This window comes from Salmo salar, chromosome ssa06 (assembly GCF_905237065.1).
Source record: "Salmo salar chromosome ssa06, Ssal_v3.1, whole genome shotgun sequence".
Lineage (NCBI taxonomy): Eukaryota > Metazoa > Chordata > Actinopteri > Salmoniformes > Salmonidae > Salmo > Salmo salar.
Genome location: NC_059447.1, coordinates 27,386,569 through 27,400,195, shown reverse-complemented (window position 1 = coordinate 27,400,195; position 13,627 = coordinate 27,386,569). Strand labels below are relative to the sequence as shown.

At 47.1% G+C, this 13,627-nt stretch overlaps 1 protein-coding gene and 1 pseudogene across 2 annotated transcripts; one reads left to right on the top strand and one right to left on the bottom strand.

Annotated features, from left to right (window-relative positions):
* The first annotated feature begins 2,981 nt into the window (after positions 1-2,981).
* Positions 2,982-9,735, top strand: LOC106606840 (E3 ubiquitin-protein ligase TRIM35). Of its 2 annotated transcripts, XR_006770187.1 has the most exons (7): positions 2,982-3,685; positions 4,428-4,523; positions 4,976-5,206; positions 5,289-5,311; positions 5,400-5,518; positions 7,345-7,982; positions 9,517-9,735. XR_006770187.1 is itself a non-coding variant. In XM_045720098.1 (6 exons), exons 1-6 carry the CDS (start codon positions 3,137-3,139, stop codon positions 7,902-7,904), a joined length of 1,578 nt encoding a protein of 525 aa, XP_045576054.1. In that variant the 5' UTR covers positions 2,983-3,136; the 3' UTR covers positions 7,905-8,281. The 2 variants fall into 2 exon arrangements, 1 of the variants encoding a protein (XP_045576054.1); XM_045720098.1 differs by lacking the exon at positions 9,517-9,735 and having other exon boundaries at positions 2,983-3,685; positions 7,345-8,281.
* LOC106563954 (C-factor-like) lies at positions 8,136-12,008 on the bottom strand (annotated as a pseudogene).
* Between the last annotated feature and the right edge of the window lie 1,619 nt (positions 12,009-13,627).

Sequence of the window (13,627 nt, the reverse complement as noted above, 5' to 3'; positions counted from 1 at the left end):
GTGCAATTAAGTTATTGATGCTGTTCAAGATTCTGTGCAGATGATTACAGCAATTGTGAAGATTGTCACAAACCTGCAACCTTTTGCATGCAATCTTGAACATGCAGGCTTTCTATGATTAAATAAGACATTTACAGTGCATTTGGAAAGTATTCAGACCCCTTGACTTTTTCCACATTTTGTTAAGTTACAGCTGTATTCTAAAATTGATTAAATTATATTTTTTCCTCATCAATCTGCTCACAATACCCCAAAAGGACAAAGCAAAAACAGGTTTTAGCAAATGTATTAAAAATACAAAAATACCCTATTTACATAAGTATTCACTTGGCTATGAGACCTGAAATTGAGGTCAGGTGGTAAATTCAATTGATTGGACATGATTTGGAAAGGCACACACCTGTTGATATAATGTCCTACAATTAACAGTGCATGTCAGAGCAAAAACCAAGCCATGAGGTCGAAGGAATTGTCCGTAGACCGCTGAGACAGGATTGTGTCGAGGCACAGATAGGGTACCAAAACATTTCTTCAGCATTGAAGGTGCACTGTAAGATACAGTGGCCTCCATCATTCTTAAGTTTGGAACCACCAAGACTCTGGCCACCCAACCAAACTGAGCAATCGGGGGAGAAGAGCCTTGGTCTTGACCAAGAACCTGATGGTCTCTATGAATGAGCTCCAGAGTTCTTATGTAGAGATGGGAGAACCTTCCAGAAGGACAACCATCTCTGCAGCACTCCACCAATCAGGCCTTTATGGTAGAGTGGCCACTCCAATACCTTGACTTTGTTGTCCTTAAGCCATTTTGCCACAACTTTGGAAGTATGCTTGGGGTAATTGTCCATTTGGAAGACCCATTTGCGACCAAGCTTTAACTTCCTGACTGATGTCTTGAGATGTTGCTTCAATATATCCACATAATTTTCCTACATCATGATGCCATCTATTTTGTGAATTGCACCAGTCCTCCTGCAGCAAAGCACCCCCACAACATGATGCTGCCAACCCTGTGCTTCACGGTTGGGATGGTGTTCTTCGGCTTGCAAGCCTCCCCCTTTTTCCTCCAAACATAACGATGGTCATTATGGCCAGTTATATTTTTGTTTCATTAGACCAGAGGACATTTCTCCAAAAAGTATGATCTTGGTCCCCATGTGCACTTGCAAACCGTAGTCTAGCTTTTTTATGGCGGGTTTTGGAGCAGTGGCTTCTTCCTTGCTGAGCGGCCTTTCAGGTTATGTCGATATAGGACTCGTTTTACTGTGGATATAGATACTTTGTACCTGTTTCCTCCAGCATCTTCACAAGGTCCTTTGCTGCTGTTCTGGGATTGATTTGCACTTTTCGCACCAAAGTACATTCATCTCTAGGAGACAGAACGCGTCTCCTTCCTGAGCGGTATGACGGCTGCGTGGTCCCATGGTGTTTATACTTGCGTACTATTGTTTGTACAGATGAACGTGGTACCTTCAGGCATTTGGAAATTGCTCCCAAGGATGAACCGGACTTGTGGAGGTCTACAATTGTTTTTCTGAGGTCTTGGCTGATTTCTTTTGATTTTCCCATGATGTGAAGCAAAGAGGCACTGAGTTTGAAGGTAGGCCTTGAAATACATCCACAGGTACACCTCCAATTGACTCAAATTATGTCAATTAGTCCAGCAGAAGCTTCTAAATCCATGAAATAATTTTCTGGAATTTTCCAAGCTGTTTAAAGGCACAGTCACCTTAGTGTATGTAAACTTCTGACCCACTGGAATTGTGATTAAGTGAAATAATCTGTCTGTAAACAATTGTTGGAAAAATTACTTGTGTCATGCACAAAGTAGATGTCCTAACCGACTTGCCAAAACTATAGTTTGTTAATAAGAAATTTGTGGAGTGGTTGAAACACGAGTTTTAATGACTGCAACCGAAGTGTATGTACACTTCCGACTGCAACTGTAATTTTGATGTCGTCACTATTATTCTACTCACTATTATTACTGCTGCTCCCGAGTGGTGCAGCGGTCTAAGTCACTGCATCTCAGTGCAAGAGGGCGTCACTATAGTCCCTAGTTTGAATCCAGGCTGTATCTCATCCGGCCGTGATTGGGAGTCCCATAGGGTGGCACACAATTGACCCATCGTATTCTGGGTTTGGCCGGGGTAGGCCATCATTGTAAATAAGAATTTGTTCTTAACTGACTTGCCTAGTTAAATAATAGTTGTAGAAAATAGGTAAATAAATAAAAACCCTAGAATGAGTAGGTGTGTCCAAACTTTTGACTGGTACTGTATATGTATAATATATATATATATATGTAGATTTCTTTATTGTTGTTGACCTATCACAAGTGGGGCACCACCCCTAACACCCTAATGGATGGGCAGCCACTGCATCTGACTTAATTTCAAAGGTACAAATTCAACATATTTTATACAATGCACTGGGAACACACTGGTTGACTCAACATTGTTTCCATGTCATTTCAATGAAATTACAGTGAACCAACGTGGAATAGACGTTGAATTGACATCTGTGCCCAGTGGGAAGATTTGTCTACGTTAAAAATGTGTTACAATGATGACTTAATCCTGTGGTTGAAATTTCACCCTCAAAACAACAGTTTACGTTGATTACTTTTTTCAAATCCAATGTATTTTCCACGTCACAATACGATGACAAATTACGTTGGAACAAAGTTGATTCAACCAGTTTGTGCACAGTCGGAGGCCTCCTAACCCTACTCCCACCGCAGCACCTGTTGCTCCAGGCTCTACCCACACATGACACTCCCGCCTCTCGTTTCTCAGAAACAGACAGACTGACTCTGACTGGGAGGCCAGTTGGGCTAGGCATAATAACTAAGGACTAGGTAGAAGGCCAGGGGACGTGATTTGGCACTTAAAGACATTTTTCCCTTAGGGGGCGGAGCAGGACCTGTTCTACAAGTCCAGGTCACCCATAGGATGTGATCTCATGTCCCTCATTTACTATATTGTGTGTCCTTAGCTGTCAGTCCAGTGTCTGTTCCTGGATGTGAGATAGAGCTGGCAGAGAGGTTTCCTCAGGAAAGAGTAGATGCTACAGCACTGCTGAAAGATATTTCCTCCACTGAAAAGGGAATACACCACAGTAGTCTCTAGCTACAATGCAGGAGCCAGTCAGGGCGCTGCGCCCACGGGCTTCCTCCCAGCCTGGGAAACCTTCGTTCTTACAGAGCCCCAAGGTGGTCATGGCTCTGCGGCCCAGGGCCGTGTCCTCTCACTCGAGCTCCATGCTGGAGGATGAGCTAACCTGCTCTGTGTGCTGCGAGATCTTCAGGGACCCTGTGGTGCTCAAGTGCACCCACAGCTTCTGCCGGGCCTGCCTGCAGCAGTTCTGGAACCAGAAGAAGGCGAGGCGCGAGTGTCCCGTGTGCCGCAGGAAGTGTTCCCTGACGGAGCCCACAGTGAGCCTGGCTCTGAAGAACGTGGCCGATACCTTCTTCAGGGAGCAGAGGAGCCAGGGCGAGGCGGGCGGGGGGCCGGACAGAGGGGGCGTCTCAGTGAAGTCTGAGGCGAAGTGCCCCACACACGGGGAGGTGCTGAAGCTGTTCTGCCAGGACGATGCCGAGGTGCTCTGCTGTGTGTGTCACACGTCTAAGAGGCACCAGGGCCACTGTGTGATCCCACTGGAGGAGGGGGCCCAGGAGCTCAAGGTTAGAACGGCTTGTCTCGTATCATTCAGTTTTGGATGGTTGTGTAACCCTCTCTTTTATGGTGTTGCAAATATTGTATTCTGTCAGATAATCTTTTAATTTCACAGTTTTTATTCAGATATACTACTTTATATTGATCATACTGCCTTGAAAATGTACTCTTAATCCAGCTCGTTTTAGCAACAGTATAAAACTTGAAGCTGTACCGTCAGCAATCAAACATAACTATTGTGAAACATGATTGTTATTGATGTGACACATTTCACAACAGTGTCATTTTGAAAGGGAGCCAGAGCCATTGATACTGTATCTGCTAGCTGGATAAAAATAAATTAAAAAACGACACATTGTAAGGTGATACGTGAATGCTTCCTTACACGGTTACACCGTATGCTAGTGCAAAACACTGGCAGCAATTTTTCAACTAACCCTTACCTGGTGATACTTTCTTAATTCTCAATTCAGAATAAACTTTTCTATTGTAAACGTATGTGTGCAGTTGCAGATGGTACTCCAGAAACCATAGAATATGGTGTCACCAAAAAAAGTATCACCAAAATATCCTGATTACGGTTAAACAGCAGCCTATGCACGACCTCAGATGAGCTTTAGCTCTGCCGTTGACGTTCGTGTTTACATGGCTAGATTTGCTTGAGCTAAGCTTCCACTTTACCGCTTATATACTTTACAGTGGTATCTCTAAAAATGTTCTCTCTCTCTCCCCCTCCTCTCTCTCCCTCAGGAAGAAATGAAGAAAGAATTGATCCCTCTGAAGAAGTGCCTCCGTGGCCTCTATGAAGCCAAGCAGGAGTGTGATGACACAACTGTGCACATCAAGGTATCAACAAACAGGGCGTCCAAAACCGTGGGACATCAGCAGATCCCAACACTGACTGATGTTTAGCTCACACACTGTTAGTCTGTAAACAGTTGGAGGAATGCCTTTGAAAAAACAAACCCTTGAAAATATGGTCTTATAACTTGTGTACAGTATATCCTCATGTGGACAAAGCAGTCAATATGCTTTGTGCCTTGTATTTGAGCAAGCAGTACAAGTGCCTGGTGTTTGACCAAGCAATTTCCCCTTGAGGGATAATAAAGTTATTTTAAATTGATTGAATTTATCCTACAAATCAGAAATCAAACATGTCTAGGTTGTAAGAGACTTTGTTGTCAATGGCTTGCCTACCAAAACAACGTTTTGACAAATGTCTGCCATTGTGTGCCACTGTTCTAGAGTTATATATAAGATTGTATCTCTCCTATGACCCGTTTCTCCTGTTTGTCCAGAGCCAGACCCAGCAGACAGAGAATCACATCAGAGAGGAGTTTGAGCAGCTCAGGCAGTTCCTTCAGAATGAGGAGGAAGCCAGGATAGCTATCCTACAGGAGGAAGATGAGCAGAAGAGACATCTGGTGAGGAAGAAGACAGAGGGCATCACGGCAGACATCCTCACCCTCTCTCATGCCATCATCGCTATTGATAATGACATAGCCTCCAGTGATGCTCTTTTCCTCCAGGTAAGAAGAATATAAACTTTTATAAACCAGCAGTATTAACAGTACAAACAGTTACAAAACATTTGTCTTGTTCCCTTTTCAGAACTACAGAAACACAAAGAAGAGGTAAGTGTTCTGACTTGAGTACCTAATACCCTTATAATGTAATGTACCAAACTCCAACTAGAACTAACTGTCTGTTATATTGTTGCAGAGCTGTGATACCTCAGAAGGGTCCAGAGGAGATCTCAGGTGCTATGATCAACGTGGCGAAGCATGTCAGCTCCCTCAAGTACAAGGTCTGGGAGAAGATGGTGGGGCTGGTGGAGTACAGTATGTATAGCAAGACGACAGTAGTCTGTTTATGCTCCAGTCTTTGGCTTGTTGGGTATCTAGCTAGCTATAACTGCATGAACTAATGTTCTAGTGAACTTCTACTAACTCGTATAGATGTGCGATAATTCATTTATTACTAGATCCACAACTTGTATGTCACGCCCTGACCTGAGAGAGCCTTTTTTATGTCTCTATTTAGGTTTGGTCAGGGTGTGATTTGGGTGGGCATTCTATGTCCTTTTTTCTATGCTTTGTATTTCTTTGTTTTGGCCTGGTATAGCTCTCAATCAGGGACAGCTGTACATCGTTGTCACTGATTGGGAGTCATACTTAGGCAGCCTGTTTTCCTTTGGGGTTTGTGGGTAGTTATTTTCGGTTTAGTGTCTCAAGGCTAGTGCGTGTCTCCAGTCTGGTACCTCCAGTACCAGCCCCACGCACCAGGCCTCCAGTGCGTCAGCCCAGTCTAGTACATCCTGTTCCCGCTCCTCGCACTAGCCTTGGGGTGCGTGTCTCCAGTCTGGTACCTCCACTACCAGCCCCACGCACCAGGCCTCCAGTGCGCAGTCCCCGTCCAGAGCTTCCGGCAACAGTGCCTCGTCCAGAGTGTCCGGCGACAGTGCCTCGTCTAGAGTGTCTGGCGACAGTGCCTCGTCCAGAGTGTCCGGCGACAGTGCCTCGTCCAGAGTGTCCGGCGACAGTGCCTCGTCCAGAGTGTCCGGCGACAGTGCCTCGTCCAGAGTGTCCGGCGACAGTGCCTCGTCCAGAGTGTCCGGCGACAGTGCCTCGTCCAGAGTGTCGGCGACAGTGCCTCGTCCAGAGTGTCCGGCGACAGTGCCTCGTCCAGAGTGTCCGGCGACAGTGCCCCGTCCAGAGCTTCCGGCGACAGTGCCCCGTCCAGAGCTTCCGGCGACAGTACCCCGTAGAGAGACGGCCCACAGTCCGGAACCGAGAGAGACGGCCCACAGTCCGGAACCGAGAGAGACGGCCCACAGTCCGGAGCTCCCAGAGTCGCCCTACAGTCCGGAGCTCCCAGAGTCGCCCTACAGTCCGGAGCATCCAGAGTCGCCCGCCTGTCCTCCGGCGCAGCCAGAGTCGCCCGCCTGTCCTCCGGCGCAGCCAGAGTCGCCCGCCTGTCCTCCGGCGCAGCCAGAGTCGCCGCCTGTCCTCCGGCGCAGCCAGAGTCGCCCGCCTGTCCTCCGGCGCAGCCAGAGTCTCCCTCCAGTCTGGAGCCCGCGGCGAGGGACCCTGCTCTAGAGGCGCCACCTAAGTGGGGTGAGCCAGTGGTGGAGCGGGGTCTGCGTCCTGCTCGAGAGCCGCCACCGCGGAGAAATGCCCACCCAGACCCTCCCCTATAGGTTCAGGTTTTGCGGCCGGAGTACCCCCGCACCTTTGGGGGGGGTACTGTCACGCCCTGACCTGAGAGAGCCTTTTTTATGTCTCTATTTAGGTTTGGTCAGGGTGTGATTTGGGTGGGCATTCTATGTCCTTTTTTTCTATGCTTTGTATTTCTTTGTTTTGGCCTGGTATGGCTCTCAATCAGGGACAGCTGTACATCGTTGTCGCTGATTGGGAGTCATACTTAGGCAGCCTGTTTTCCTTTGGGGTTTGTGGGTAGTTAATTTCGGTCTAGTGTTTTGCACCTGACAGAACTGTTTGGCTGTCGGTTTCTTGTTTTTTTTGTTTAAAGTATTCTATCTTTAATAAATTCACGATGAGCACTAACCACACTGCGCCTTGGTCAACTCTCTTCAATGACGGCCGTTACATTGTAAATATTTTCTAAAACTGTTTCCATCACTAAAGCCCTTTTCTCCATCTCCCAGCTCCTGTGACTCTGGATCCTAACACGGCCTACTCCTGGCTCTCTCTGAACAAGGACCTGACCAGTGTGACCAACAGTGGTCATGTGCAGGTGCTCCCAGACAACCCAGAGCGTTTTGACCACTTCGTGTTCGTCCTGGGCTCTGAGGGCTTCACCACCGGCTGCCACGCCTGGGAGGTAGAGGTAGGGGACAAGGACGACTGGATGCTGGGTGTGGCCAAGGAGTCCATCAACAGGAAGGGCCGGATCTCAGGCTGCCCTGAGGGCGGCTTGTGGATGATCTCCCACTGCGAGGGTGAGTATATGGCCATGACCCGGCCACGCACCCCTCTCAAACTGACAGGGGGGCTGAAGAGGGTCAGGGTGCAGCTGGACTACAACTCTGGGGAGGTGACCTTCTCCAACCCTGTTAACATGACGTCCATCTACACCTTCAATGATATCTTCACTGAGAGGATGTTCCCCTTCTTCTGCCCTGGGGCCAACATCAACGGCAACAACCCCGGCCCGCTGAAGATCTGCCCCGTCAAAGTGGCTGTGTGGAACAGCGCCACCTGGTGATGAGGGGTTCTGACAGCACCATTCAAAGAGAGTGGTAGCTGTACATCCAAGGCACATATCCAGCCTCCAGACACATAGGTAATGGCATAGTGAAATGTTTGGCACGGTGTGTGTGGAAAACATTTTGTAAGATCTTTTACAGATTCTTTTGATTGCCTTTTGACTTTATCGATAGAAGAAATTAGATACTAATTATTACCGAAAGACTCCATTTGACATTGGCTTTTTTGCCATGTTATGGAACGTGTAGTAAAGAGCATGTGTGAGATGAATGAAGATATTCGATACAACACAATGAATATTACAACTCCTGTATATAAAAGCCCCAAAATGTTTTTTTTTCCCTTCTCAATTGAATAAACTTTGGGGAGATACCACTTGATTGTACTCATGTTTATTTGATGCATATTTATAGAAGGTTTATAGAATGATTATAAAAGATTGTGTTCAGAGTTCTCCAGTATTCAGTACAATCCAGTGAGTTTACCAAGGCATGACTTTGCCCTCATAGTCCAGGAAGGCCCCAGTCTGTTTCTTAGTAAGGGAGTCCATCACGCTCAGGAGTCCTTCCACACTCTCTGGAGCATCGATCGCCCCCTGGCGGTCATAGTAAACACATACATGGTCGGCCTCTGTGGCAGTATTAGACTTTATTGGGCCATGACTAATCAAAGCCTTTCAAATGTTGTCTTGACCCCTCCAGATAATCAAAACAGAACATCAGACCAAAGCCCAGTTTTAGGCTTATGCCACGACCCACTATTGGGTTCTGACTCCTGCTCCTGATGGACTATTGGGACAACACTGCTCTAAGGTGCTTAAACATAGTTCATTACATCCTTTCCCACCCTTGAGGTCAATGTGGTCAATAGAAGCACCCTGCCAGTCAGACTCACCCCTTCTCCACCCATGTCAGTGCGGACCCAGCCCGGGTGCAGGACCACAAACAGGATCTCATCCTTCCTGAAATCCTCTGTAGCGCAGAGCGTCAGCATGTTCAGACCAGCCTGAGAGGAGAGGAAAGGAGGAGCAGGAAGAGAGAAGGGAGGGAGGCTGTTAAAGAGGAGAGGATACAGGACAATAGATTGGATGTAGAACCATGACTACGGAATGAATGAAAAGGTTTCAAACTCATCAGACACATGACATGTATTCCATTCCAGTCTTTAAAAAGAGCCCGTCCGCCGATTTAAATTGACACCAGCCTCCACTGACATGGCTGGGCTAACCTGACAGGGAATATAATGTGATGGGAGAGGATGTGTTATGACAGGCAGGGTAACAGAGGTCTGTTTACTTTGCTGATGCCATAGGGAAGAAAGAATACATCTCCTTGACGGTTGCCATGGAGCCCACCATGCTGGAAATGCTGACCACAGCTGGCTTACTGCAGGACATTCCTGGTTTCCCACTGGCTGTGGCTGCTGTCTGCAGATAGGGCAGAAACTCCTTATGAAGACCACAGGGACAGAGAGGGAGACAGAGAAAAATGAATCATTCTTCAGTATTCTGCACCTTTTGTTTGCAGACATTAGGAAAAACAAATACATTTTGAATGTCCTCTAAAATGTATTTGTATGTGTGTTTTTCTGGCTCTCTGCTCTCACCTTAGTGACGTCCATGGGGCCCATGATGTTGGTGTTGAATGCAGCCTGCATGTCCTGGGTACTTGTGGTCTGCATGGTGCCGTGAGTCAACACCCCCGTGTTGTTTACCAGCAGGTTGAGCCCAGCCTTCCCCACCAGACTGCCCACCTGGCGGACTCCTTAATGCTGCAGGGGTCTGTGGCGTCTGACAGACACAGAGGAGAAAAAGTCAGTCAGTCAACCGCTAGACTAAACCCAGATCTGTTTGTGCTGTCTTGCCACCCCTAACAGTAATTGTCCTGAAAGCACAAACAGATCTGGGGCTAGTCAAACCCAGTATCCAGTCTAACATCCCTGCTGGCCAGCTCAGAGTAACCTGGCACTCTGCCATGTGATTCATACAGTATAGGCAATACAAGTGCATGCTGTGACTGGTGAGATTGACAACAGTGCCATTAATAGGCTCAATAGTCCTAGTGCTAGAGCGTGAAGAAACAAAAGAATGGAACAGAGCGAGTACTCACCAAGACGGATGACAGTGATGACATTGGGGTGCTTCTTTGCCAGGTCTCGCAGACCCTTAAACACAAAGGACACATTGTTGGTTAGACACAGAAAATACATCTCCAGGAAGGCTTTATTTTCTATCTTTGCTCAGTAGAGTTTTCCTTATTCAGTGGAGTTTGCCTTCAAACAGAGCCATGTATTTAGAGAGTTGGGCCATTGAGGTTTGTGCATTATGATGCATTTACATGACACTATTTCAACATTCTAAGGCAGCCATGTGAGCGCCCTATTAACGTTATATGGGGAATATTTAATAATCACCGTTGCACTGCACACTGCCCTATCCCATCTGGACAAGAGGAATACCTACCTAAGAATGCCGTTCATTGACTATAGCTCAGCCTTCAATACCATAGTACCCTCCAAGCTCATCATTAAGCTTGGGGCCCTGGTCTGAACCCCGCCCTGTGCCACTGCGTCCTGGACTTCCTGACGAGCCGCCCCCCAGGTGGGGAAGATAGGAAACAACATCTCCACTTCGCTGATCTTCAACACTGGGGCCCCACAAGGGTGCATTCTCAGCTCCCTCCTGTACTCCCTGTTCACCCATTACTGCGTGGCCAATCACGCCTCCAACTCAATCATCAAGTTTGCAGACCACACAACAGTAGTAGGTCTGATTACCAACATGGAGGAGGTGAGGGCCCTGGCAGAGTGGTGTCAGGAAAATAATCTCTCCCTCAACGTCAAGAAAATGAAGGAGCTGATCGTGGACTTCAGGAAACAACAGAGGGAGCACGCCCCTATCCACATCAACGGGACAGCAGTGGAGAAGGTGGAAAGCTTCAAGTTCCTCACCGTACACATCACTGACAATCTGAAATGGTCCACCCACACAGACAGTGTGGTGAAGAAGGCGCAACAGAACCTCTTCAACCTCTGGAGGCTGAAGAAATTAATCTTGGCCCCTAAGAACCTCACAAACTTTTAAAGATGCATAATTGTCGGGCTGTATCACCACCTGGTACGGAAACTGCACCGCCCGCAACCGCAGGGCTCTCCAGAGGGTGGTGCGGTCTGCCCAACGCATCACCGGGGGCACACTGCCTGCCCTCCAGGACACCTACAGCACCCGATGTCACAGGAAGGCCAAAACGATCATCAAGGACAACAACCACCTGAGCCACTGCCTGTTCACCCCGCTATCATCCAGAAGGCGAGGTCAGTACAGGTGCATCAAAGCTGGGACCGAGAGACTGACAACAGCTTCTATCTCAAGGCCATCAGACTGTTAAATAGCCATCCCTAGCCGGCTACCACCCGGTTACTCAACCTTGCACCTGCTGCCCTATGTACATAGACATGGAATCACTGGGCACTTTAATAATGTTTCCATACTGCTTTACTTATCTCATATATATACTGTATTCTATTCTACTGTATTTTAGTCAATGCCACTACGACATTGCTCGTCCTGATATTTATATATTTCTTAATTCCATTCTTTTACTTTCAGATTTGTGTGTATTGTTGTGAATTGTTAGATACTACTGCACTGTTGGAGCTAGGAACACAAGCATTTTGCTACGCCCACAATAACATCTCCTAAATATACTGTATGTATGTGACCAATAACATTTGATTTGATTTAAATAAGGCTATGTAACAATGTCTAGAATTAAAACAAAATACAACATTCTAAAAGTTGACCCAACTCTCTAAATACATGGCTCTGCCCTCAAGGACATAGCTGCCCTAAGAACAACATGGAATAAGGAACACTCCAATCTCCTCTCTCTGCTCTCACCTCAGCTCTGAGCCCGTCTAGGTCTCGGCAGCAGGCTAATAACTGGCGGACCGGCCAGGGAGACTCCACCATCTGTTTAACCATCTCCAAACCCAGGCCTCGGTTGGCCCCCGTGATCAGGACGCTGCATGCTTTAGCTGCCATTTCTTCTCGTTTCAGTCTCTGCCTCGACCTGGAGTGTGTGACTATTCGGGGCTCTCCTTCTCACCCCATTTATAACGTCAATTATTTTCATTGAGTGTTTATTCTGTAGCCTCACCACACCCAGTCCACATTAGATTGTGTATATGAGGTAGTATGCTGAGTCGTGTGTGTGTGTGTGTGTGTGTGTGTGTGCCATGGGCAGAAGGGGCTGTGTATGGGAAATTAAGGACGTTAATACCATACCTGATGGTTGCAAATGAAATAGAACCCACTGGGAACTCACTGGTTAAATCAACATTGTTTCCACGTTGAACCAACGTGAAATAGACGTTGAATTGAGTCTGTGCCCAGTGGGAAGTTACATAATGTAAACTGTGATGAGAGCTAAGCCAACAGTAGGCATGGGGACGCAGCCTGGACTGCAGCTAAAAGCTGTGTGTCCATTGAACAATGGGAGATGAATGAGGTAATGTAAACAACTCAGCTTTGGGAGCAGAAGGTAGATCAGATTCAGGGAGCTGATGAAAAGACGCTTCCCACGGCCTGGACAAACCAGCTCCTGAGTGGCGCAGCGGTCTAAGGCACTGCATCTTTGTGCTCTAGGCGTTACTACAGACCCTGGTTTGATCCCGGGCTGTATCACAACCGGCCGTTATCGGGAGTCCCAAAGGGCAGCGCACAATTGGCCCAGCGTTGTCCGGGTTAGGGGAGGGTTTGGCCGGGGTAGGCTGTAAATAAGAATGCGTTCTTAACTGACTTGCCTAGTTAAATAAAGGTTAAATAAAAAGAAGTGGAAAGCACTTGGGCCAGCACTGTGGTTCTTAGAGGGAGGTAAACGACTCATGATGACGCTGCTCATGGGAGGTGATATGGCTGATTTCCCTCTCAGTGACACCCTTAATCATCCTACTACTGCCACACTCACAATGACAGGGATTTACTGTGTCAGAGGGCAGTGTGTGTTTCCTTGCAGGAGTAATCTAATCTATTGAGTCATTCATAAGGACTGTATGTTTGTTTGTGAGTGTGTGAGTAGGTTAGAGTATAATAATAGAGGCAGTGGGTTTCTGTAAGAGTAGGACAGAATGTGAACCAGTGTGATAAATGGAAAGTGAAGGAACCCTGTTACATAAAATGGTGGTCATAATGGTGGTCGATTTAAGCAATAAGGCCCGAGGAGGTTTGTGGTATATGGCCAATATACACCGGCTAAGGGCTGTTCTTACACACGACGCAAAGCGGAGTGCCTGGACACAGCCCTTAGCCGTGGTATATTGGCCATATACCACAAACCTCCGAGGTGCCTTATTGCTATTATAAACTGGTTACCAACGTAATTAGAGCAGTAAAAATAAATGTTTTGTCATATCAATGCTATACGGTCTGATATACCAAGGCTGTCAGCCAATCAGCATTCAGGGCCTGAGGCACCCAGTTTATAATTATATATATATGTTCTGTATGTTTATAAAACACATAGGGCCGTATTCAATCTGTATCGCTGAAGTTCAGCATTACAGCACGGTTAAAATGTAAAGGCAATGTTCCCTCGTTATCGGAGACTGCATTCAGACCATTAGGGGATTCATAAGGATAGGAAAACACCTCTATGCATAACCTTCAGAGCAGACTGGCACCAATACAAACATATGATCACAGCAAGCGATAACTGGGGGAAC